At 44.2% G+C, this 25,933-nt stretch overlaps 1 protein-coding gene, 1 long non-coding RNA gene and 1 pseudogene across 6 annotated transcripts in view; all 3 read right to left on the bottom strand.

Moving 5' to 3' along the window:
* Parp6 (poly(ADP-ribose) polymerase family member 6) overlaps positions 1–19,766 on the bottom strand; it is a 34,268-nt gene extending 14,502 nt beyond the window's left edge. For 2 of the 5 annotated variants that reach the window (XM_013141341.3, XM_063246698.1), the window contains exons 1-16: positions 19,605–19,764; positions 18,224–18,463; positions 15,102–15,296; positions 14,094–14,171; positions 13,217–13,311; positions 12,835–12,895; positions 12,512–12,602; positions 12,000–12,066; positions 10,575–10,724; positions 9,570–9,720; positions 8,836–8,889; positions 6,710–6,805; positions 5,938–6,030; positions 4,644–4,769; positions 2,461–2,526; positions 1,509–1,576 (exon numbers count right to left, since the gene is read on the bottom strand). In XM_013141341.3, coding sequence (XP_012996795.1) covers positions 1,509–1,576; positions 2,461–2,526; positions 4,644–4,769; positions 5,938–6,030; positions 6,710–6,805; positions 8,836–8,889; positions 9,570–9,720; positions 10,575–10,724; positions 12,000–12,066; positions 12,512–12,602; positions 12,835–12,895; positions 13,217–13,311; positions 14,094–14,171; positions 15,102–15,104 — 1,199 coding nt within the window. In that variant the 5' untranslated portion in view covers positions 15,105–15,296; positions 18,224–18,463; positions 19,605–19,764. Of the gene's footprint in view, positions 1–1,508; positions 1,577–2,460; positions 2,527–4,643; positions 4,770–5,937; positions 6,031–6,709; positions 6,806–8,835; positions 8,890–9,569; positions 9,721–10,574; positions 10,725–11,999; positions 12,067–12,511; positions 12,603–12,834; positions 12,896–13,216; positions 13,312–14,093; positions 14,172–15,101; positions 15,297–18,223; positions 18,464–19,588 lie in introns of all 5 variants that reach the window. The other 3 variants (XR_010046724.1, XM_023560606.2, XM_013141342.3) reach the window with 3 other exon arrangements.
* On the bottom strand, positions 7,000–7,099 carry LOC111753897 (U6 spliceosomal RNA; annotated as a pseudogene).
* Positions 19,767–20,609: 843 nt separating the features above from the next.
* On the bottom strand, positions 20,610–25,933 carry LOC134475560 (uncharacterized). The gene is made up of 3 exons (XR_010046728.1): positions 25,024–25,933; positions 21,462–22,046; positions 20,610–21,261 (listed from the first exon to the last, which is right to left on the bottom strand). It is a non-coding gene; the product is annotated as an uncharacterized LOC134475560 (long non-coding RNA).

Here is a 25,933-nt window from a genome sequence, read left to right as displayed (position 1 = left end):
GCAGCTGGAGTTTGAGGCCAGCCTTGGCCACACAGTGAGTTTAAGGCCAGTCTGAACTACACAGCAAGACCTTATCTCAAAAAATAAAATAATAAAGTCACCTATTTAAAAAATAAAAGTAGAAGGGAAAGGTGGAAATTAGGATAGAGACAATGTACCCCTGGGGTTTAGTCTCAAGGAAGGGGAAGAAGAGACAGTTACTATCTAAGCTGAAAAAAGACAAAAGAAACTAGAATGAACTCTTTAAGGAGTCAGGGACAGACCTGGCTGTGTACAGTGGACTACAGAGGACAGACGAAAGGCAAAAGGCACAGACAGCCCAGAAGACAGCACTGTCCTGCAGGGGACAGCTTTTTTGGGGCGTTTTTTGTGTCCTCCTGATGCCCGGGTGGTCACTGCCTGCTCTGTCCTCATATTGACAGGGAGGACACTGTGGCACTAGGAAGTCCTGCTACAAAGGCTAACCAGGAAGAGCAGCCAGCTAAAGGAACGGTACCAGGAAAACAAGAGCAGGGAGGAAGGGTGCAGGGAAGTCAAAAGGGACAATAGTAGCACCTCAGGCTCTGGTCATTCTGCCCAGTCAGGGAAGGCCCTAGACAAGGAAAGCAAATGGTAGGGAGAGATGCATCTCTCTGGAGGCACAGAAGACGTAGCTGCAATGAACAGTGCTAATTCCTGCACGCAAGGAACCCTCAAAACCCAACTGGTAGTGACTCAGTTAATGATATTTTATTTTCTAGAAAACTAGCAGGGTGTGGTGGCACATGTCTGTAATCCCACTTGGGAGGCTGAGGCCAGAGGACAACTGCAAGTTCAAAACCTGTCTCAAAAAAAAAAGGGCAAATTTTAAGTATTCTTACTTAAAAAGTAGTGGAATGAAGCAATAAATGTTATCAGCTCTAGCCAGCCACTCCACAATATATACCTATTTCAAAATATAATGTTGCACATGGCAAAAATATACAATATTTGTCAATTAAAAGATTAAACAGGCTGGGGATATAGCTCAGTGGTATAGCCCCTGCTTGGCAAGTACAAGGTCCTAAATTCAATTCCAGGCACAAAAAAAAAAAAAAAAAAAAAAAAAAAAAAAAATTTAACAGCCAGGTGTGGTGCCACCCACCCATAATCCTAACACTTGGGAGACTGAGGCTGGAGGATCACTGAGAGCTTGAAGCCAGCCTGGGCTATAAAGTGAGTTCAAGGCCAGAACTGCATGGTGAAACCTTGTTTCAAAAAGATAAAGATAAATAAACAAGAAAACAAACCTTTGGGAAACATGGCATAAAGAGAACTAGAGAAATCATATGAGAATTTGTGAGCTCTTTGTAAGATCTGAATTCTTATTAAGGCAAAGTATATCAGTAGCAGAAATCCATGAAAACTGGAAAAGTGTGCCTATAGCCTCATGAAGCATGTGTAGCTGCCTCTAGGAAAAAGAGTTGGCTTTGCATCCAATTTCTCCCTCCTTCCCATGCCCCAGGAAGGCCGAGCCATCCTAGCCATACCACTGCAGGAGAGGATGGGCCAGGGGGTCCAGTTTGTCCATCTGTTTCTTGATTTCCAAGTATGAACCCTGAAAGCCAATGGCCATAAGATTACCTCCCAGCAGGGGCAGGAGCCCTCCCACTCTGCATAGAGCTGCAGGGTCCAGGTGAGACAGGCAGCAAGGGCCACATGGTGGACATACAACGTGGGACTTCTACCCTCAAGGAGCCATGTCAGGCTGGGAATCGTAAGTAAACGTGAAATGACTGAAGATGCTTACAAAACAACATGCAGGTGGGTCTCACTCATTTTATGCAATTCCTATAGCCCTAAAGAGTTTGTAAATAAAAAAATACATTCTAAATCAGAAAATAAGATTAGGGCAAAAAGAATCCCACGGTAAATCTTTGTATTATGTAAAGTCCTTTGGACAAATAAATCTTCCCTCTGAGGAGTGTACTATGTGCTACACTGAACTGCGATGTCTAGGACTTCTGAGGAGATGCCCACCTGTAAATCTGAGTACAAAAGAGTTTCTGCTCATGTAGAAGCTGCAGGTGAGGTGTGGGCCAGCTGAAGCACTGCTCCAAGTGGCTGCCCTCCCCCCTCAAGAAGGACAGAAGATGTGGGCCTCTGAGTGTCATTCCTTACTTCCAAATCCCCCTCACCCTCCTCCAAACTTGGGGTGAGGTCTCTCCCTCAATTCCCTAATAATTACAGAAATCAATGAATACAAATAACCATGTAGAAATTAACAGCATAGGTAAACGCTGAAAAAAACACTAGAGTGAAGAAAATTAAAAGTCAACTAACAAAACAAAGAATGAGAATTGGGAAGGTTACAGAGCAATACAGCTAAAAAAATACAGCCCTCTGAGTAGCTTTTCTAAACTGCACACCCAAAGATCACAAAGAGAATATGGGACTTGACTGGTCAGGCACAGGGCAGGGGACACACAGAGGGCAGAATACCTGGGTCATCTCCCGGATGGACATCACACTATCCAGAGCTTTCTGAAGCCGCTCATAATTCTTCTTCTGCAGAGAGTTAATGGGAAAAGAACCATGTGAAGAAAAGCATAAGACAGAGAAAGACATGAAAATAAAAAGGGTAAGGTGTGCAAAAGAAGTCAGGGCTTAGGAAGCAAAGCCGGGTGCCCCGGAAAGAGACAGATTCAACATCAGACAGCTGTGGGCCAAGTGCCAGGTCTCTCACCATGCAGAAGTAACAGGGGAAGTCATTAGCCTCTTAGATACTTAGCATCCCTACTTGCAAATGAAAATAATTTTTTGCTTATTTTTATAAAATTTTTGCAACACTGTAGATGGAACCCGAGGTCCCCGGGCATGCCAGCCAAGCCCTCTACCACTGGGCTACATCCCCAGCCCCATTTGCCAATGTAAATAACAATTCCTACCACACTCATGGAAATGTTCCAAGGATGAAATAATGTATGTAAAGAACTTAGAGTGGTGCCTGATATACAGTAAGGACAGGAACAGGGAGGTGCCTTGCTATATACTCGTGATGATTAATTTTATCAGTCAACCTGACTGAGCCACAGGTGTCTAACATGTTTGGCAAACTGGTCAGAAGGATCGAAGCTTAGTCAATAACCTCCCCTGTAGATATGGAGGACAGAAGAGCAAGCTATTTTCCCTCTGACAATCTGCTGGTAAACTGGGACATAGCAAGTTCCAGAGAAGAAGTCAACAGTAGCTGAGATCTAGTTTAGAGAAATGCCTACCCGCGTACACTTTGCAAATAATGAGAAATGGATGAATTTTCATTTAACTAATTGCTTGCTCACTCACTTGCCTAACTTGGATAATAGCAAGATGAGCTAGATGCTCAGGGCTCTTTGTCCACTAGAGGCAGGAGACCCCAGCCCCTCTTTGAAAGTTATCTGTATCTCGTCTTTAATTTGTTTGCCCCCTACAGTTAGGCATTCCTAGCAGGCTGGTTTCCCACAGCCAAATATTATTTCTGGGTGTGTCTCTGAGGGTGTTCTTGGTTCAGATTCACATGTCATCAACAGAGTAAGTAAAGTACACTGCCCTCCCTAACGTGGAAGGATCTCATCCAGGTAACTGGAGATGTGAACAGAACAAAAAGCTAACCTCACTGCATCTTGCCCTCGAACAGAGGGTTCTCTTCCTGACCACCTAACTGCACATCAGCCTTTTCTTGCCTTTGGAATGGAACTACAAAACTGACTCTTGTGCATCATAAGCCTTTGGCTCTTGGCACTTACCACATTCCTGATGGCTTGAACCATCAGTGGTACATGCATGACTGTCCCATTGGGCAGCTTGTACCACCAGTGGTAGAAGTGGTCTAGTCATGCATGGGACCAAGTCATCCAGCATCGAGACATACAGATTACAACCTCTTGATGAATGTGTTAAAGCACTGGCTCTCCTGGTTCTCAGGCTTGTGGATTGGGACTGGAGCCATACACACCACAGGCTCTTCTGGGACACCAGCCGGCTGACTGCAGGTGCTAGGACTTCTAAGCCTCCATCACCATATGGGCAACTCCTTCTAATCAGCCTTTTCCTCTCCTTTACATACCTGTCTATGTATATGTGTGTGCATACATATACGTGCATACTTGAGTTGTGTGTTCTCCGGAGAAACAGATCATAAAAAGTCATATTTGAGCTGGGCAGGTAGAGGGCAGAATACTTAGGTCATCTCCTAGATAAACAACACACTATCCAGAGTTATAAATACTTCTATTTATCTTTTATAATTTTAACAATCTCCTTTACAGGTAGGGAAACTGAAGTTCAGCAGTTAAGCAATTTCTCTAATGTTCCACCAGGAGCAGAAGAGCCTCATGTGGAACCGTTATCGGTTTGCACCAGAACCTACATTCTTCCCATCAGAGTGTAACCGGCGTTAATTTTTCTGCTTTCTTTAGACAAACTCAGCTGTTTGTTCACTGACATAGCTAAATGCTGGCATCAAGAGTTGCCAAGAAACAAGAGAACTGCTCCATTGGGGAGATGGAGCTCTTGTGTAAAACCTGTGCTAAACTCAGGTGCTAAGCTCATGCTAACCTCTTGTGTAAAACCTGCGACAGCCTGTAGTATTCTACTCTCTCAGCAGCTCTATTCCTCAGTCCCAACTTGTTCCCGAGCAACTGTACCTTAGGGTTAAAGGCCAGAGTCTTGGGATCAGTGGGGTCCACTACAGAGGGGTAAGGCTCGAAGATGATGCTCTTTCTCGGGGACTCCAGAGCAGCCCTACACATGGCCACCAGCAGGTCCACTACCTGAAAAGGGAAGCAAAGGACGGTAACAGAGCTAAAGGATGCTCAATTTTACAAGTCCCATTGTACCTAGCATTTCTCCCTGCTGCTCCTTCTAAAAGCAAATACTTTTATGGCTTTTTGTTTAGAAAATACAAGATTATAAAAAGTCAAGAAACAGCCCAGGGATGAAAGAAAAGGTAAATACCACCTCCAAGAAATCTCTCTTCTTGCCTCCATCCCTTCCCTTCTTGCCTGCTGGAGGCTGAAGCCAGTGTTCATGCATTCTAAGTATGTGTAAGTCTTGCCATCAAGTAATTCTATTTCCAGCTCTTACGCAGGTAGGAAGACAGGTCTGCACCTCCAAGCCACGTTCTGTATTTGCTTTTGGAGACAGGAACTCACTATACTTTAGGCTGACCTTGAACTATGCAGCCAGACGACATATGTAGCCAAAGCAATCTTCCTGCTTCAACCTCCCAAGAACTGAGATTACAGGCATGCGCCACCATGCCAAGCCCTGTATTTGTTTTGTTTCTTCTTTTTTTTTTTTGGGGGGGGGGGCACGGTTTCACTATACAGTTCAGGTTGACCCTGAATTCACTTTGTAGCCCAAGGCTGGCCTCTAACTCGCAGTGATCCTCTTGCCTCAGCCTCTCAAGTGCTGGGATTATAGGTGTGACCACCATGCCCAGCTATTGTATTTGCTTTCTAATATTACTGTATGTTACAACTTTCTATCCATAAATAATAATTGTAGAGTATTTTCACTTAAGGACATGCCACAATTTAGCTGGACCCATTACAGTTGGAGTTGTATCTATTTCTTGGTTTCTTTCTCCTTTTGAGAGAGAGTTTCACTATTCATTTCAGGCTGGCCTCAAACTTGCAGCAATCCTCCTGCCTCAGTTCCCTACATGCTGAGATTACAGGAGTGTGCCACCATGCCCAGCCTCTCCTTGTTGTTTTATAGTTTTAAAAATGTACTGGAACCCAAAAAAAAAAAAGTACTAGGGGTTGAATCCATTGATGCTGAGCTACATCTCAGCTTTTCGAGACAGGATCTCAACCTAGTGGCCCAAGTTGAATTAGAACTTGCAATTCTCCTGCCTCGGCTTCCTGAGTAGCTGGAATTACAGGCATGCATCACCACATCCAGCTTCCCTGCCTTGATCAATCCCAATCTCCATACCTCTGCTCCAGTAGCCACATCCTCGGCAGCTCCAGACATGACCCCCAGGGTGTAGAAGGAGAAGACACACAGTTCTCGGGTACAGACAGCTGGCTGGGTAGACACATTTGACAGACTGTGAGGATGGGGACTGCGAAGGGAGAAAGGGCCCCAGACCTTAGTGAATTCTAGAATAAGGTAGGAATATGGTGCCCTGTATGCTAGGAGGAAACTATCAGTGAATGAAGCTTTCCCTGAAAACTTTTTGGGTAAATCTTTAAGCTAAGCTGTCTATTTGTAAAGCCTTCCCTTCCAGGCAGTCAGAGGTTTTCCTCTGAGTTTCCACAACACTACTACTCCCTCTGTATTTGTTTCCTTTTCTTTTTTTTTTTGGTACCGGGGATTGAAATCATTAACTTCACGCTTGCCAGCAGGCGCTTATGCCGCTGAGCTAAATCCCTAGCCCCTCCTATGTCTGTATTTAACAGTGTGACTTACAGTTAAGTATTTTTTACCCACCCTGACTTGGGACACCTGAGGATGCCGCCACATCAAATCCACTGGCTCAATGGTTCAATGCCTGATCCTTATTTCTAAATTAAGATGGGAACTTTGTCCTCCAAAATATTCCCATCTCTCTAAACAGGACAGATGAGACTTATTTGCCAGGTAATGATTACTTCTAACACCTCAGGAAATACAGGAAGAATCTTTCCATTACTGTAGGCCCAGGAAGAAAGGAGAGGTGTGAAGGGGTCCTGAGGGAAGAGCAGGGCCACGGAGAGGGCCACACCTTGAGCATGGACCCATTCTGGAAGACATGCTGCTCATCACACACCACGCAGTACTCGTTCAGCGTTGGGATCCTCTGTTCTGCGTACTTCATGATCTGCAAAAAAAGCAGAATCTGTCTTTAGTTTCTTTTTTCACTGTTTTTTTGTGGAAAAAAGGTAAAACAAGCATTCACAATAAAATAATAGGAGAAAAACTATAGTTAATACATTGCATATTGTTATCTTCAAAGTAGTTATTCAGTACCAGACATGGGCATTGAAATTTCTCCAATCAGTGTTAGCACAAAAGATACATGGAGACTGTTTCACAACTTTACGTGTCACCCTTGTGCAGAGACAATGGTAATCTCTGGATCATTCCAATTTTAGTATATGTGCTGCTGAAGCAAGCATGGATTCAGGTTTTGCTTTGTTTTGTTTTTTTGGCACTGGGAATCAAACTCAGGACCCTGCACTTGGCAGGCAAGCAACTACATCACTGAGCTATATCCTCAGCCCATCTATAGCTTTTGAAATACAGGCACAGACACAGGAAGTGTTTGCTAAGTGTTTGAGACATAGGAAATAATTTAAACTTCTTTTCTAGCTACCTTCCTCTCTTGAGGCTCTATTACTCTTGAGCCCTGTACAGGGTTAAACTAATATCTGTACAGCCTGCATAGTTGAGTCTGTACACTCTGACAAAAATGAGCTATGGCCTTTGATTAGAAATTCTATGTTAAAGCTAGGCATGGTGGTACATGCCTATAATCCCAGGATTTGAGAGGCTAAGGCAGGAAGACTACTGCTAGTTCAAGGCCAGCCTGGGCTTTGAACGTGGGTTCAAGGCTAGCCTAAACTGCATAGTGAGACCCTGTCTCAAAAAGACAGAAAAGAAAATAGTAGATTAATATCCCACCTATACTGTTTAGCTCCAAATATAATGTAGGCAAATCAGTTGAGCTACCCTTTGATTGATTCATTTATAAAGTAAGACATGATTCATACCTCATTCATCAGTCAAATAAGATTAGGACCATAAAGGTATTTTATAAATATAAGCAGATGCTAATCAAACTACCAACCGCAATACCTGCCAAATACAAGATTGTGAATTTGATCCCTGATACCAAAAAAACAAACAAAAAAAAAAAAACTATCAACTGCAGCAGTAGTAATTACAGAGCATCCCTTCAGGATAGGTAAGTATTCAATCCAAGGTCAGATAGGGTGGGGGGTGGGCCATTTCAACCCTAGAACTATTAACCAGCCCGCTGGTCAAACCAGACACAATTCAGTGCTGGGAAGATGGCACAGATCCAGAGCTCATACAACAATATGCACAAGTGTTTGTTTTGACACCACCTTAATGAAGGTTTGATACAGAAATCAGGTTGTTCCCATTTCATAAGCTTTTGACTTATTAGTTTATTTAATGCAAATTTACCAAATGCTTACTATATATTCAGTTCTGTGGAAAGTCTTGACTATGCAATATATAAAAGGTTATGTTTTATGCTCTCAGATGTAAACTCTAATTGGAGATGTGGCATGTATGCAAATTATTTACAGTCCAAGGAACCACATGGCACGTGATACATAGGTGCTACATAAATGAAAAGAATCACACAAGGTCAAGGAGGAAGAAGTCATGTCCAGCCAGTCCAGCTGGAGTGTGGTAAAGATCCGATGGAAAAGGTAGCATCTGAGCCTTGACTGCAATGAGCAGAACTAGGAAGACGCAGGTTGCGGGAACAGCATGACAGAAGTAATGCAGTAAAAGTTATCAAGAGAATAAAGTGACTTCAAAAAGAATCAATGACCAGTAATGGATGAGCAGTGACAGCAGCCTGTGAGACAAACTGCAGACACTAGATAAGTGATGCTGGGGATCCCATGGAAACTCTCATCGCAACACCATACAATTAACATTCACAGCGCCTCATCTGCTGACCCTGAGGGCCCTGTGTGTGATCCCACTGACACCGTGGGTGTCTCATGAATAAACTGTGCCTTCTTCTCTCCTATCCACTCTACACTTGGCATGGTCCTGGGAGCAAAGTGAGTGAGGAGTTGGGTGATCTCAGGGAATCAAACAGGCCAGACAATGGGAGGCGCCCTGGAGCAAAGCCATGGACTTGCTTACCTGGACAAGGAATCCATACTCCAGGGTGGGGATGTTCTTACAGTGACCACTGACCTAATAAATGTGAAAGACAAGCTGTATGAGTCTCCTATAAAACAAGGCCCAGACAATTCTTTCTCCTCTCCCACCACCATCACTTAGGAATCTCCTAAGCTGGCAAATCCTTAGCTCAAACCACTCAAACTTAGTGCAAGGAATCCCACAGCTGGAGAGAAGATTTTCACCCATTTGTGTCAGAGATTCTAGGAAAGTGCTCACTCATCCTTAACCTTCTTGAAAGACAGAGGTTTGCACAGCAGCTGCCTTACCAAGTTCTAAACATAACCTAGTTAAATTATATGCAGTTTCTCTGCAGGATACCATCTCCAGACTCTCTGATTCAGAGTCAGTCAGGTGAGAAGTTTTTTTTTTTTTTATCGGTACCGGGAATCGAACTCATGACCGCCTGCTTGCAAGGCAGGTGCTTATGTCACTGAGCTAAATCCCCAGCCCCCAGGTGAGAAGTTTTCAGACATTAACAAAATGTGTTCCATTCTACCCACTCAGGGTACATGCCCAGGACTGACTTACAAAGGCCAGACAACCACACTTCCACCCATTTTCAAAAGCTAATTTCCTACGTTTCCACTCCCATCTTCCTGGTGCCTGAGTCAAACCCTCCCCAGCCCATGTATCAAAGGAGAAGTCCATGCTGGGGGAGGGAGGCCTGCGTGCTGGGGGCACAGGAGACCTGCCTGGGGGCTAGGAGGGTAGCCGAACACCTCTACTTTGGGGTTCTTCACGGTGCATGAGATGGAACGGTTCATGAGGCGCCCAACTCGAAGCTCTGGTACACCCAGTTTGCCCTTCAGCATGGAGTCCTGAATGATAGGGAAACTGGGAGACCTGGGGAGACAGAACAAAAGGAAAGAAGCTACAAAACTAGGGATTCGTTGTACATCCTAGAAGGGAATTGGAGGTAAGTAAATCCTAGGTCCAAAATCTAAGCCAAAGAGAGATTCCAATCAGAGGAAAGTTCCGTAAGATTTTACACACTGCCAAAAAAATAAAGTAACTACACTGATTTTTCTATCACCATCTGAATGTTCTTCAGCCTAAGACATAGCAGGAGGTAGAGGCAGAGCCTAAATTATTATGGCACTGAGGGCAGGTATGCAGTGATTCCTTGGTGAAGATGCCTGTGTCACTTTGTTGTGAGAGGAATGGATTCAGTGCTAAACACTGTAGAAGGCAAGAAGGAGACGAACCTTTAAGACTGTCAACCATCTGACAATAATGGTGCCTATGACACTGCAAAACTAGGTTTTCATCCACATTTGAGATGATCAGAAGGCACTAGAGAGTGCCTGAAAAATGCAGCAATATTTATTTCCAGAACCTAGTCAATAAATCAATGCACTCTTGTACAAAAGCAAGGAGTTGGTACCTGGACTCACACTCTGCTATCTAAGATGGGGAATAAAGAGGAGAGCCAAAGAAGGACACGTAGGAAGACCAGCACACATGGTCACATGCCACAAGCCAGGTGTGATTTTGTTTTACAAAATGGATGAGATATGAACACTGGATCGGGAGTAGAATAAGGACACAAAAGGGAGAGGACTGCATGAGTGGTATTAGTACAGAATTTAAAAGACCCAGGAAGAAGATGGAGATTAAATTAGGTACTCAAAAAGGTGAGTGTGGGGTTGTGACAAAACTGAGGTGTCAGAAAAGGTCAGCTCTAGAGAAGCACCTACTTGGGGATGGGTGAGAAGATGCTGAGGCCAGCTCGAAACTTCTTGATGGTACCACTTGCCTTGAACCAACTGTGCCGCTTCTCCTGCTGGGTCTTCAAGAAATCGTTGCTTAGGTGTTTCCATTGTTGTGATGTGAACATACCCAGGATCCTGAGGGATCACATAAAACAGGCTTAGGCACAATCAGGCAGAGGAGGAGGCCAAGAAACAAGGACTGAGAAGCAACTAACCTCAAACTCACACCCAAGAACAGCAAAGCTAACTGTGGTGGGGGAGTGTGAGCCTGAAGATTTTCTTGGTAAGACCTTGTCACATGGAAATGCACTATCATGAAGCATCTCATATACCACAGGAAGGAAACACACTCTCATTACCTTGTCAACAAGCTGAACAATTCTGAGATACTCTGCTCTTAGAGAAAGATCTCACAGTTAGGCTTTAAGAACTATAGAGTCTGATACAATAAATTCCCGACTTAACAAATACTGGAGGTGAGAGATTGCACAGGTGTATTCTGTAAGACTCACTTGTGTCAGCTTAGAAAGGAAACCAACTTACGAACAGTTCTGCTGGAACAGAACTCATCCATAAGTCAGGGGTTTACTGTATTTACTGTGAGGGATGACTACACTGAGAGTAGAAGAACAGACGTGGTGTGATGAAGATGAATATCACATGCTGCTTTGTGCATAGAGAAGAAAAGGACACAACAAGTAATAATGCTGCTGGGAGAAAAATTACACTCCTAAATTTATGGCTCCCAACTCCCAGCCAGAATCATTCATCCTTTCCCTTGTCCTTGATTGGTTCTACCATGTTGTTCATCTAAATCCTTATCATCTGTGATATTATTCCATGTTGTTCATCTAAATCCTTATCATCTGTGATATTCTATGTTGTTCATCTAACTCCTTATCAACTTCTTCAAGTTGACCGTGGCAGTTCTGAAAGGCAACGCTCCATCCAAGGCTCTGCCTGTCCATCCATGTCCTCTTATAGTCTGGATCCTGAAGCTAATTATGAAGGCTGGGTCCCCATTGCAGGACTACGGGGAGGTCAAAGCACCTTAGTGGGAAGAACTAAGGTGGGGAGTTGGCCACCTCCCCAACTTAGTGGGAAGACACAACATTGGGGGGGTAGCCCTGAAGGGGACCTCACTGTTTTTGTTTTTTAATTTTTTTGCTTCCCAAGAGTCACCAAATGAACAGAGTTCTTTCACCACATGTTGCTGCAATGATGTCAGTGCTGCCACAGCCCAAACAACAGGGCCAAGTGACCATGAACTAAAACCTCTGAAACTGTAAGCCACATAGACCTTTCTCCTTTTAAACTTAAGATTTTGGATTGTAATGGAGAGCTGACTAACACAGGCAACCAACTCTCTTTCTCTCACAAGTCCACGACCAGAAAAATCAAAGTTCTTACTTTTTCAACTGAAGACCAAGCCCAAACCCTTCTTTATTCGATGGCTGGAAAACCTCAATTGATGGTTCTGCAAAGAAAAAAAGAAAATTTTTTGTATGGACACATTTCTGTCCTCTTCAGAGTCCAGAATCATGGTCCACTGGAACCATCTCCTTAAATTCTTAAATCAGTATCAGCTGGATACTCTAAGCAATAATAGTGGTGGGGGAAATCTTCTGAAACAGAGGGTAGATTCTGAAACCAGTCTAATCAATCTCAAACACCCTTAATAGGAAGCTGAAGGAGGAGATGTCACTGATATACCTTGGAATCAAAAAAACCAAATTCATTAACCAAGAAGGGCTGTAGGGGAAAACTGTCAGGTCAGTGAAAATAAAAACACTGACAGAAAACTGAAGGTGTCCCTATTAATAACCTGTACATTGAGATCTAGGCCTCTATTCCTGCTTTTTCTTCACTTCGATTAAGACCACACTCAAGAGTATCCATTTGCCTAAAGTTACTGCTTTTACCTGGTCCATCAAGGTACTGGGAGAGAGAAAATCTCAGCCTCAGCACAAGAGGTTCTGTCCGGAGGACCTTCCAGGCGGTAGATACTTCCTCCTGAAAGAATGAGGGAAATAGTTGCAGATACAACAAAGAATGGCCTTGTAGTTTCCCATCTATGACGTACACATGCTATTACAGCACACACCACTGTCTGTTGACAGTCTAGGAAAGACAGAGATGAAGAATATACGCTCTAATACAGTACTCAGAAACAAGACTTCTGTCCTACATGACAAAATCCACAAGTCCTCACAGACATGTCACTGGTAGGTATGGCACCACTTACATCGAGGAAGCTGATATTAATGTGGAGGTCGATGTCCACGTCATCGATAGTTCCATATTCTCTACAGAGACACAGGCAACACACGTGAGTCACAGGGAAAAAGGAGAGCACAGAGATTAAGGCAGAGGGACACTGAGCCTGGGGACAGGGGAAAGGGAAGCCTGGAAGGTAGTTCTGATTTAGGGTCTTAGTTACACAGCCTAAGCCACTCATATTCAAGGTTCCTTTGGGGCCCAAGTCCTTCTTATCTTGGCATAGAAGAGTTTAGGGTAAGAGGGAACTTCTACTATTCCAAGCAACTTCTATCATTAACCTCATCATTTATCCCAATAACTCAGAAACAAGAGGCTGGCTCTCTTGAGGCCCCTGGGTGGACTCCCACCTGATAGATACAGAGTTCTCACTGTAGATCTCCTTCACAGCTTCAATGTCTGCATCGAGCTGCGGGTGTCGGTACAGATCAGCTGCACAGCTCCCCTGACAGAGCAAAAAAGTGGTGGTGTTAAGAGGGGAGAAAAGAGAGGAAAATAAAGAAAAAAAGAAGAGTCAAAAGGGACAGAAGAACACAAACAGCAGTCACATGGATGTGAAAGCCACTCTACAAAGGGATCCTTGTGGTGGCTCCAGCGAAGGAGTTCATCCCATCACTATGCGAGGAGTTTCAGCAGACCAAATGCAGGCCTTGCTTAAGGAGGTCACCTCCTCACATTTCCAGCCTGTCTTCTCAGCCCCTGACCTAGGAAAACTCAGAATAAGCTGAAGAGCTTAACTCCGACCGGTTCTATCTGAAAAGCATTCTAGGAGTCAAAGCAATGATAACTGGCAATCACCAGGACAGCTGACCCTAATGAATGAAATGACCCTGACTAGTGAGAAAAGTCAGAAAATAATTATTTCTGACTAAGAACATAGGGGTATCCTTCATGTACAGAACATATTTACTCTTGACTGGGGATTTAGCTCAGTGATGTAAGCATCTGCCTGGCAAATGCAAGATTGTCAGTTTGATCTCTGATACCAAAAAAAAAAAAAAAAAACGAAACAAAAAACCCACAAAAATATATTTATTCTGGAATGGGGAAGAGTCCCAAGCAGAAACAAGGACATAGCATCAACTCTAACAAGACAACAATCAAATCATACCATTGTATCTTCATCTTGCCTCCACTCCAGGACAATTTCTTTTAGATCTTTCTGACCTACCCAGATAGTGAAATCTACAGTATCCAGTTTGTAAGTCCTGAAAGAATGAGCCTCACCTGAACTCCATACAGAAACTCTTCTGACTCATTATCTCCTTCTGAATCATCATCATTCCAGAACTGGCCTTTGATGTCCTGATGAGAAATAAGACCCTGTTACTCCATAGAGCAGGGCAAAGTGAGAGGATGGGAGATTGACTCCCACAAAGAATGGAAAAAGGTCCATTAGGGTACAGTAACTGAGGCCTTAACCCTTTGTATCTTTCCCCTCACCTTCCCAAGGCCTAATTTTCACTCGGTGGGACAGAGGAAAATAATAGGAATTTTGGACTTAAGGTGCAGTATAATGACTAAGGCTCCAGTAGCCAGTGGGAGACAGGTACAAACGCCAAGTCTGATTCGGCAGTGTATTTGAATTCTAATATAAGCTGGCCTCTTCTAGGGTCACTACCTAATCATTACCTAGCTCCAGGTGTGCCTAAGCTCTCTTGTCTCCTTGCTCTTTTTCTATTCCTTAAAGCAAGGGTCTCCAAACCTCTGGGCCACAGACTAACACAGGTCTGCAGACTATTAGGAACTGGGCTGCATGGCAGGAGATGAATGAAAGCCAGCAAGCAAAGTTGTAACACATTTAGAACTACTCTCTATTGCTCACATTAATGCCCAAGCTCTACCTTCTGTCAGATTATCAGCAGCAGATTCTTATAGGAGCACAAACCCAATTAGGAACTGCATGTGTGAAGCATCTAGGTTGTGCATGCCTTTGAATCATTCCTAAACCACCCCCCTAACCCCAATCTGTGGAAAAATTATCTTCCTCAAAAGCATTTCCTGGGTACTAAAAAGACTGGGGACTGCTGCCTCAAAGTATTTAACCCTTCTCTTCCTTCCCAAGAAAACCCACCTACATATGTATATGCACCAAGTAATGCTTTTTGGGCCCTTTCTCCTTCCAGTAGCCACTCCACCTCCCAAAAAAGCAAGACAGAAAACACCAGAAGGTGTGACCTGCACTTTGCCTCATCTATCCCTTATCAGCTGGGCCAGCGGGCAGTTGGCTCTCACCATTGGGTCAGTGGATCACACACACTCCCAGAGCAGTGCTAGGCAGCACCACTCCATACCACTGGCTGAACCCAGGCCAATGTGATGGGCATTTAGGAGGCCACAATGGGAGACAAGGCAGAAGGATGTCAGGAGCAACTGAAGATCTGCTGGGGATGGCAGGCTGTGCTGTGGTGATGATAACAAGTCACTGTCCTGTGGAAAACAAATACCTAGTTTCATTACCACTCACATGTGGGTGGTGTACACACTGGCACACTTCTATTATGCATATATTCGGACACTTCAATGCATACGCACACATTTTTCAATGAAGCACTTTAAAGATAAACAACCATGAAAGCACACAAATGTAAGATGCTGCTGCCCCATTCTAACCATTACAGTTGGAGGGCTGGGATGTAGCTCAGAGGTAGAGCACTTGCCTAGCACTTGTTGAGGCCCTAGGTTCAATCTCCCAAATGGCAAAAGCAGCAACAAAGAACAAAAATAGAACTGAGGAATTAGGACTAGAGGGAGTGCCTACTCCATCTCATAATGCTGCAACATCCCCAGAGTTAAAAGTGATGGTAGTAGAGCCAAATGCTTATGCTAAGTGCTCTCATTAGTTTATTTTTTAACACTCTTCATTGTACCAATCTGCATGAGTTAAGAACCACAAGACTCTTTCTGGACTCTAGTTACTTCCCCATATTGAGTCATTATTTCTTTTAAAAACATTAATATTACTAGAAGCCACTATACAAGAATCACATCTAACTTACAAAGTCTTTGAATAGCACTGAATATCCTCCAGTAAAAATGTTCTGTGTTACAGCCAAAATAATGCCTTCACTTGTTGGAACCTACCCTCCATATAAAAATACAATCATAATCCTAACAGAAGTGTAGGAAAACACTACCTCCTAGCCCTTTCCCATTCTTGTTTCTAATCCTGAAGACCCACAATCCTATACCAGACAATGGTCAGCCCCACTGTACCCTCCACATGGAGCTTGGGGAAAAACTGAAACATGCATCTGTCCAATTATAAAGGCTGTAATCAGTTAAGAGGTTAAAAATGCTCTGTTGCTTTGTGATCAGCAAGTCATAAGGATGGCTGTGGTACTGCAATTACCTGAAGAGTTTTTAACATGTACCAATGCACAGCGCCCCCTCCATAGCCAAAGAGTGCAATTTCATGGGACTAGATCCTAGGTATGAAATTTGTTAAAAACTCTGAAGGTGATTTGCTGTGATGGCAAACTTAAGACCCAGTGTTGAAGGACTTCCTAGGTTGGAAATGTATTTAGTCTAAACTACTCCAAGCTCAGGCAGATATGTTCTTGGTTCCTAACGTGACTCTGCTGAATCTCAGTTTTCTAGATAACTGGTTCTGAGTGAGGCTGATGGGCCTACAGCATTGATATCCCCTGGGAACTTGTAAAAGATGCTAATTCCCAGGTCCCTCCAGAGACTTACTAAAGAAACTCCAGGATGAAGCTCAGAAATTTGTGTTTTTAACAAGTTATTCTGATGTATGTTAAATTTAAGAACACTGCCAAGCATGGTAGTGCACACCTGTAAACCCAATACTCAAATGGGAGGCTGAGGCAAAAGGATCACCATGAATTTGGGCAAAAGTATACATATATATATATATATATATATATATATATATACACACACACACACAGTGCATATGTGTGCATATATACATCTTATAATATACATAATATATAAATAACTTAAGAACCATTCTTCTAGATCATGTGTCCCTAATGAGCTGTGCACATTCTACAGATACTGACATAAGCCTGGTAACTGATCCAGCACAGGTCTGCAAGTCCAAATTTTAGAACTGCATAGCTGTCCTTCAGTTGATTTTGTTACCTGACCCATCAAATACAATATGTAAAAGTAAACTGCAACTGGCCAAGCATGGTTGCACTCTCTTGTAATCCCAGTACTTGGGAGACAGGCAAGAGGATCAGTGTGAGTTCAAGGACAGACTAGGCAATATGGTGAGTTTAATGTTATCCCAAACTACATACATACTGAGATCTTGTCTCAAAAAAAAAAAAAGTAAACTGCAATTGAAGTTCTTAAAAATGAAAGGACCTAATATCTGACTTTGCCTTAAAAAACTTCACTCCCACAAAAAAAAAAAAAAAAAAAGGAAATGGGAAAACATGAAATATATTTGCTAAAACGGTGATCACTGATGAAGCTGAGTGATGTGTACATTCCCTCTTTTTGGATAGCTGGATATTTTCATGATGTAAAAAAAAAATCTCAGGGGCCAGGGGTATAGCTTACTGGTACAAGTGCAAGGTCCTGAATTAATCCCCAGTAACTGAGGGAAAAAAAAAAAAAAAAGATCATGGTCTCACATGCCTGTAATCTCTGCTACTCTGGAACCCAAGGTAGAAAGACTGCAAATTTGAGGCCAGTCTGGGCAACTCAGGGACACCAATAATAATAAAACGGCTGGGGATGTAGCTCAATGACAAGAGTGAACATGCACAAAGCCCTGGGTTCTATCAAGCCACTGGTCAGATGCTCTAAGAGTCTTTTTTTTTTTTTTTTTTTTTGCTTTTTCGATTTTATCAGTACCAGGGATCAAACTCACGACGGCCTGCTTGCAAGGCAGGCGCTTATGCCGGTGAGCTAAATCCCCAGCCCCCAAGTCTTAATGTTAACAGGAAGATTGCCCAAGACTCTACACAGCTTCCTTGCTATTCTTCCAAGGCAGTATACTTCCATCACAGAACTCTGTCTCTGCTGTTCTCTCTTCTTTGAATGTTGTTCACATAGATACCTACACACTGCTCAAAGGTCACCTTGACCATCCTATATAAAATAACAACTCCCGGATACTATCATACTAGCACACTCTCCCCCTACCCCCAAGTTATCTTTCCCCACAGCACTCAGCAGGTTTATCTCCCATCTGATTGCAAGCTCCACAGCTCAGGCTTTGACTGTTTTATGTTCTCAATCCTATTAATACATTTGTTGAATGAATGACTGACACTCACTATCTACCTAAATCAAATGGAAGATACACAAAAAAACCTAAATACTTTTTACACACAACAAAATCACACCAAGATGATTTTCAAAACCAATACTTCATTCACCTCAAAAGCAGCCGAGAACCAGAATATGAAGATCTGGGGGCTGTTTGTGAGACTTGAAAATAAACAGTCAAGTGCTGATCGGGAAGATCACAGAAATGGTTGTCTTCGTGTGAATGGTAGGATGATAGGAGCACAGGCCAGAAGTACCAGCTTTTTCAAAGTCTTTGTCACTGTTGACTTCAGTCAAGAAAAACTTAGCATCTCTCCAAGGGCTGTTGCTACTTGGTTTCTGCTGCTATACTTGGAGAAAAAAAAAAAAAATAGTTCAGCAGGATTGCTTCTGTCCAGCGAAGAGACAGTTCAGAGATTACCAGCTCCTGAAAATCAGGCTGCTCTTTCCTTGCAGAGATGGAGAGTGGATGTAATAAGACTGGGCAAAGATAGGCCGTGGGTCACGGAATTCACAGAACCAGACATCTCTAAAAAGAGTAAGCCTGGAAGATGGGCTAACTCATAAGTTTTGTGTTATACACAGAATCCTCAGGCCTGGGGAAGCCCTAAAACTTAAGGATCGGAGTATAATGGACCAAGAACATTTGACAGGACCTAATTACATACAATCTTCATATGACATCTTTTTAATTTAAGGGATTGTTAATGAATTAAGCAAGAAAGGCCTATTTGATTTAGCAACATGAGATAAAGTAGGGAACCTTGCAAGAGAACTTGTGCCAAACAAACTACATGAAGTGCCCAGAGTAGGGTGGTGGTAAACTCGGTGTTTGTTCTGGATCACCTCTTAATCGATTTAGAATAGGCCAAATGTAAATAAGCCTCAAGTCTGGGTCATGAAGGTCTTTTTCCGCAGGTCCACGGGCCCTTCTGTGTGTGACAACTACACATCTACTCAGAGAGGCCTCGGATCTCAACGTTTAAAGTCTAGGCCTGAGTCTCAGTTTTGTGGTCCCGGGAGAGGGAGCAACTTGGTTCATAACGAGTGTTCCTGTGCCTGAAGGTCCAAAACTAAACAAAGAGGGAAGGGAAGAGCCAACCAGGGGTCACTCCCGCGAGCTGGCATAGTCGACTGTTCCCCGTAGACCAAAAGGACAGAGTTGTCTTGCAAACACTCTGCCTGCCACTCGCGCCTCCCAGGGAGCCCTGAAGCATCACTTAAGGAAGCAGTTATAGTTCTTGGGGTTTCCTCGGGAGACCTCCAAAGACACCCAACACCTGCCTCCCCAGGGAAGCAGCTCTGTGTCCGATCTGAGATGCCAGCGCCCAGTCCGAGCGAAGCTGGGCAATCTCTTGAACCACCGTGTCAATCCCCGCACTTCATCCCTCGCGGCCGAAGCGGGGCGCAGCCCGCACCCTACCCTGTCCCGAACGCCCTGCCCTGTACCCCAGGGCAGCAGCCCCAAAGGCTACCCTCGCGAGTACTCACGGCGACCCCGGGCCGCGAGCGGCCGCCGCAAAGGGGACAAGCGGCCCGGGACGCCCCGCGGGGGCGGAGCGGCAGGCCAAGGGGCGGGGGCCGGGCCGGGCAGGCGAGGTCGCGCACCCCACGCCTCGTCTTTCCGTCACGGGCGCGCTGGGCCACTCTGAGCATGCTCAAAAGGCACCGCCGAGCGCACGTGACTCTGTCCGAACCAATCACCGCGCGGCCTGAGCCTGGGCGCGCCCCCACCCCAGATGCCTGTCCTGGGACGCCTGCGCACTGGTCTTTAGTTCAGAAGGAGTGCGGAGCGAGGGGTGGTGCCTGGGCTGTGGTTGGGAGAAGGCGAGTGGAGAAAACAGAGGGGATGTAGGGCGCGCCTAGGGCCCTCAGAAGGAGAATGTTTGCGTTTAGCACCTCCTGTAGTTGGGAGGAATGCGCTGGGAAGACGCCTCAGGTGGTCTCCAGATAACAGCCTTGCAAACCACAGTAAACTCTGAAATCTGGTCATTTAATTCTTATATTTAACTCCTTTGCTCTCTTGGTAACTTTGAAGTGCTAGAAAGCCTCCTACCCTTCTAAGGAAACAATGCAAGTTGAAAGCTTGGTTGTAGCACTTACTGGTTGTGCGTCCTTAAAAGAAGACTTTTCATTTTCTGAGTCTTAATTCATCTTCGAAATGGAGACAATGACATCTACTTAATAGGGCTTTTTTGGCGAGGGTGATGTACCATGACACCTAACTTGATGAAATTGTCATTTTTGTAGGTTAGAAACAATGATGTGTAATTTCATAGGATTCAAACTAATACCTTTAAAGTAACCAAGCAGAGTGCCTGGAAGTATAGATGGCACAATTTATAAGGTTTGAACGATCTTAACTTTATAATGGTTCAAAAGCCATAACAAAACAAATTCATAACCATACTTGGATTTGAATTTTTCCTGGTCTAGTGATATTGCCAAGGCAGACAGAAACAGCGAAAGAAAGGACGCTCAGGATTTGAAGGCAGATTTATTTATGTTGATGGGCTCTGATGGGGATCATTCCCAGAACATTACGCCCGGATCTCTGGTGCTCTAGAGCTTTTGTATGATGCATAAACAAAGAATGTACAAAGGCGAGACAGAACAGCCTGGCAGTTCTTATGATAATCTAGCAGAGTGAGATTATCAGTTACAAGGGTAAATTAATAATCATCAATTCATGAAGCTTGGTACAATGGTACAATCAAGCATCTTGCATGTTTGGTTATACTCTTGTGGTTACAGGGGTCAAGAAAGTAATTACAGGGCTGAGTAAGTTTAGCTCATCGGCATAAGTGCCTGCCTTGCAAGTAGGCAGTGGTGAGTTCTGCTAGAACTGTGGGGGACCTGAAAAGGTAAGAAGTATGAAATATAAACGACCTTTTCCCCTGGGGCGTGGCATTTCCCCCCTAGGGTCGGTGATCTCTCTGTGGAACACGTGGAGTGGAGGCATATATGTAGCTTAGGTTAGGTGTGGTGCCTGAGGGGCATTAAGGGATGCACAAGTAGCCCATTGGCACTAGTTTGGCACAGGAGGTAAATCCCTAAGGGTGGGGGGAGATAGGAGCTCCTTGGTTCCGGCTGAGGCTTTTCCAGCTACAGTGTCCGGCCTGGGCCAAAACTCTTTCAATTTCGATCCCTGGTACCGATAAAAAAAAAATAAAAGAAAGTAATTACAAAGCCATGAAGCATTTATAGAGATAGACAATTTCAAAAGAACAAAGTTATTTTTATTTTAAGAAGAATAAAACCAAGCAAAATAAAACAGTAAAGCCAATCAAAACAAACCAGTGTAAGTGACATAGGACTTCAAAACAATATGAAATCAATAACGGTTACCATAATGCCTCTTGTCTTCAAAATAGCTCCAGATATCTTCAAACAGAATAGAGCCAGTAAAAACAAAACAATGAATTATAAAAAGGACAAGACAAGAGTAAATCCAAATGGCTACTATAATATATCTTGTTATCTTTGAAATAGCTGCCCATGCTGATATAATAAAATGAAACAAAACAGAATGAAATCCAACCCAACAAAACAATGCAAATGATACAACATTTCAAAACAAGATAATAGGGAAGTAACAATGGCTACTACCTTCAGAAGGCGATTCCCCCATAAATGCTTACGTTCCATATTATTATCCTCTGAATAGATGATCAGACTACTAACTTTAGACTTATGAAATCAATGAAACACTAAACACTACAAGCATTAAATTATATTTTACCTCAATAGCTATCATCGCAGCCTGTGTTTCTCTGGATCAGCTGGTGGCTTACAGGCAATATGGGTACAGGAGTTGGCTCTTGTATCCCAGCTCATGCGGAAGGGGCTGACATCTGGCTCCCATCCTATGGCCCGCAATGGCGCCAATTTGCAGGGAGGGCTTGCTTCTTGGTGACTTCTTGTTCTCTTTCCCTACAGTTCACAAATGACATTGATTCATGGGAAAAGGCTGGCATATGGCTGACTCCCCAGTGGCCCACACATGGCACTGATTCACATGGAGAGCTTGCTTCCTGTTGACTTCTTGTTCTCTTAAGAACAAAGTTTTTAAACGAATAATTTATCTTGTACAGTTTTCTCCTTTCGTTATGTATTGGGTAGCAATCCAATCAGCCACGGTGTCCCCAGATAGGTGTCTCTATCTCATTCAATGTCCAGGTTCTTTGTGTCCAGAACATTGAATTGATAAAGACCCACAGGAGTAGTAAGAAAGGCAGAGATTTTAAAAAATGAAATAAAAGAAAGTACCCTTCACAGAGAAGGAGCAGGCCAATAAGAAAGCTCAAGAATAAGTTTAACTTAGAGCAGTTTTAGATTCAAGGCTAAAATATATTTGAGATGCGGGCATGGTGGCACTTGCCTATAATACCAGCCCTCGGGACGCTGAGGCGGGAGTTGAAGTTCGAGGCTGGACTGGGCTACCTGGTTCAAGGTGCCCAAACTGCATAGCTAGACCCTGTCTAGAAAATTTAAAATAAAATAAAATAACCTGGGAGGATTCCTGGAAAGCAGACCCAGAGGTGGTAACAGTCAGTAAGACAAGTCAACCCTCAAAAGCCAGAGATGGCAACTGGAGTGCATTCCAGGATTGGCTTTACTTTTGTTTTCCTATGAGGTAGGGAGTTGCCAGGGGTGGTAGCCAAGCAAGCTCTGTTCAGTTCACTAGGAGTCTTTCACCCTCAGGTTTGGAGGGGATTTTCTGACTTTATGTACCCAGAGAAGCAGAGACCCAGATGAACTGAGCGATAAACCAATGCCAGTGCTATTACAATGACTGTGGGGTCACCCTGAGTGACTCTAAAGCACTCAGTGTGTCTCAGTAAAGCACTATAGTGGCTGCTCCTTGGGCTCAGGCAGAGATTGAGGAAATTGCTAGGGCAGGAGCATATTCTTTAGGTTCATGTCATAATGCTGAGGAAATATGGTGAGAGCAGCCCCTGCAGCCTCCAAGAACCAGCAGGTCACCCGTGTATCGTGTGCATAAGGCTGCAATGTCTCCCACACTGTCTCCTGTGTCAACAGGAGCAAGACAGTAAAGGACATGTACAGCATAGCAGAGTGATGCCGAGCCAAGGAGCATCAGCAGTCTGTAGATGAAACTTGCAGTTGTAGTTATTATGGTTACAAACCTTAGACATGATCACCCCAACCTGCACCCTTATCAGTTCTGAGGTTCCACACTGCCCTCTTTTCCATCAGTGCTACCACAAAAAGGCTTATCTCAGACCCACTCTGCTTTATCCCTCCCTCTCTTTATCTGGACACAACACAAACAAGGAAGGCCTTGGTCCTGAGTGAAGAATACTCATGCAGGGCTGGGGGCAGAGCTCAGTGGTGGAGCATCTCTGCGTTCTGTGCTTCATGCCAAAAAGAATAGAAAAATAAAATGCTACATCTATCTCTCCTGAGCAACTCGTCAGAATTTTCCTAGTAACAGTTTTTTCTTTTATATTGGTACTGCCTCATGTGCTTCTTTCTGACCTGTTTTCCTTTTGATGCCCCGCACTGTTCACCTTGCCACTCATCCTGGGCCACAGTACTCTGTATTGTAGTCAGGGTTTTGCAAGAGAATACATTTACTACAGGATACATAATGTATAGGACTATTTTACCCACCCAAACAGTCAAACACAGAAGAGTGTGGGAGATCTGTCCACATACTAGAGATCAAAGAATTCAGCTGAAACCTGGATCCCACAGCAATGTCCTGCATGAATTCAGCTGAAGAACTAGAACCCATGGCAATGTGCTTCACAAGTCCAGCTGGAGGCCAAGAGCCCACAACAATGTCTCACGCAAGTCTGTATCAAGGATTTGAACTGGGAAGGCCCAAAGGTCAGGGGTGGAAGCTAGAAGGTCTAAGCCAGTGAGATGAAGGATCTGTGCCAGCAGACTGAGGGATCTGCACTGGAGCCAGGAAGCGAGGCTCAATATAAAGACCAGAGAGAGCTCCCCCAAAAGAGAACTGCAGACATTCTTGGCAACAGCGAGATCCCAAGATCCTCCAGTGATTCCACCAGCTGAGTTCATATCATAAAAACCAGCATGACCAGCATCTCCAGGAGAATTAATAACACACTGTCTTTCCCTCTAGGTTTCCTTTTATACTGTTGGTGACAATCTTCGGGTGGGCTTTCCACATGCAGCACCATGCTTATTCGGTTCAGCTGGATGTTACAAATTGACCATTAGTTAATCCGCTACTACATGTCAGTTTTAGTTTGTGTTTTGGCCACTGTGCTATCACTGGGATAAATCCCTGACACCCACAATTTAAAGGAAAGAGATTTATTTTGCATGACAGTTGCTGGTTGGCTGACTGCAAGGCACAAGGCAAATGGTGGAAAGACCTGAAGGAAAGCTGCTCATGACATGGAGGACAGGCAGCAGAGAGAAGGGAAGGGCCAGTCATGGGTGACTCCAGGCCATACCCTCAGTGACTCACCTCTTCCAACCATACCCTGGCTCCTCTCAGTATATACAGCTCTGAACTCATCTGTGGCTCACTCTGCTGATAAGGATAGCTCCCTGGGGACCCAGTCACCTTCCAACATCCCACCTCTGAACACAAGAAACTTGAGGGGGACATTCTAGGTTTAAATCATAACAGTTCCTTATATTGCCTACTTACATTAACTGATAAAAAATGGAAGCAGATAGCTCAGCGTAGCTGCAGGAGTTACCCCTGCTCCCTAAAAAACTCATGACGAAGGGCCCTGTAACAGTTTCTGAGAGCCATGCATGTCTGGGTGCACAGGGGCATCTGTCCCGTGGAAGAAAGGTCAAACTCCATAATTCTGTACTTTTCACGACCCCCCTCTCCCCAACTCCTCCCATCTCTACTACCAGCTTGGCTACTCATCCTGGATTTCAGTTGCTTCATACTTACCAGAATCTTCCAGGCTTTATTCATTGTGTCCAGTCCAGATCCTCAGCCGGTCACTTTGGTGACATTTTGTCACTGTGTCTGCTCCTTACTCTTTAAAAATCACACACATGCATCATTTCAGCACTCTGCCTTTTCCACTATTCCATCCTAAACAGAACAAAGGAAATTACTTGGTCCTGCAGACCTGAGCTTGTGAGTACACACCACTTTAGCTTAGTCAAGCCCAAAAGCCCATCTTTGGATTATAGTTTCTATACCCACAGGCCCCAGGGTAGGGTTAGTGTTGTGTGACTCCTGGCGCCTTGGTTGGAGTTCATTGAACTTTGAATGGATCCTTGACCCCAGTTGTGCTAAACAGATGTCCTGGGGTCTCTGCAGACCAAGCATGAGGCCTAGAGGCCAGAGACAAAAATACATGAAGACTGCCCTCCAGTTCCTAGCAGTTTCCCAGCCCTCCTTGAGGCCTTCTGATCTCAGAGATCTTTGAATCAATCTTCCTTTTCCTAGAATAAATCACCAGAACTATTTTAGTGATTAGTACACAGTTGCTCCCAGTACACACTCCCAGTACACAGCTGCTACAAATCCACATTCCTTGGGTCTGGGCTCTTGGTATGCCCAGCACTCCTTCCCTGTATCAGCTTCTCCCCAGCTCCACTCTGCTTCATGTAGAACAGGAAGTTTGGGCTGGGGATTTAGCTCAGCAGGCATACGCGCCTGCCTTACAAGCAGCCAGTCGTGAGTTCGATCCCTGGTACTGATAAAAAGGAAAAATGAAAAAAAAAAAATAGAAAGTTCACAAGTGTGGGGGGGTTGTCTCTACTTTCTGCCCCCTCCAGATACTGACTGTCCCCCATCCTTTCCATTGCAGAACAGCAGAGGTCTCCTTTCAAATCTTTTCACTGTGGCC

This window comes from Cavia porcellus, unplaced genomic scaffold (genome assembly GCF_034190915.1).
Source record: "Cavia porcellus strain 051 isolate PalLab524CR breed Dunkin Hartley unplaced genomic scaffold, mCavPor4.1 scaffold_4, whole genome shotgun sequence".
Classification (NCBI taxonomy): domain Eukaryota; kingdom Metazoa; phylum Chordata; class Mammalia; order Rodentia; family Caviidae; genus Cavia; species Cavia porcellus.
The sequence above is the reverse complement of the archived record's forward strand: the minus strand, read 5'-3'. Positions and strand labels throughout refer to the sequence as shown.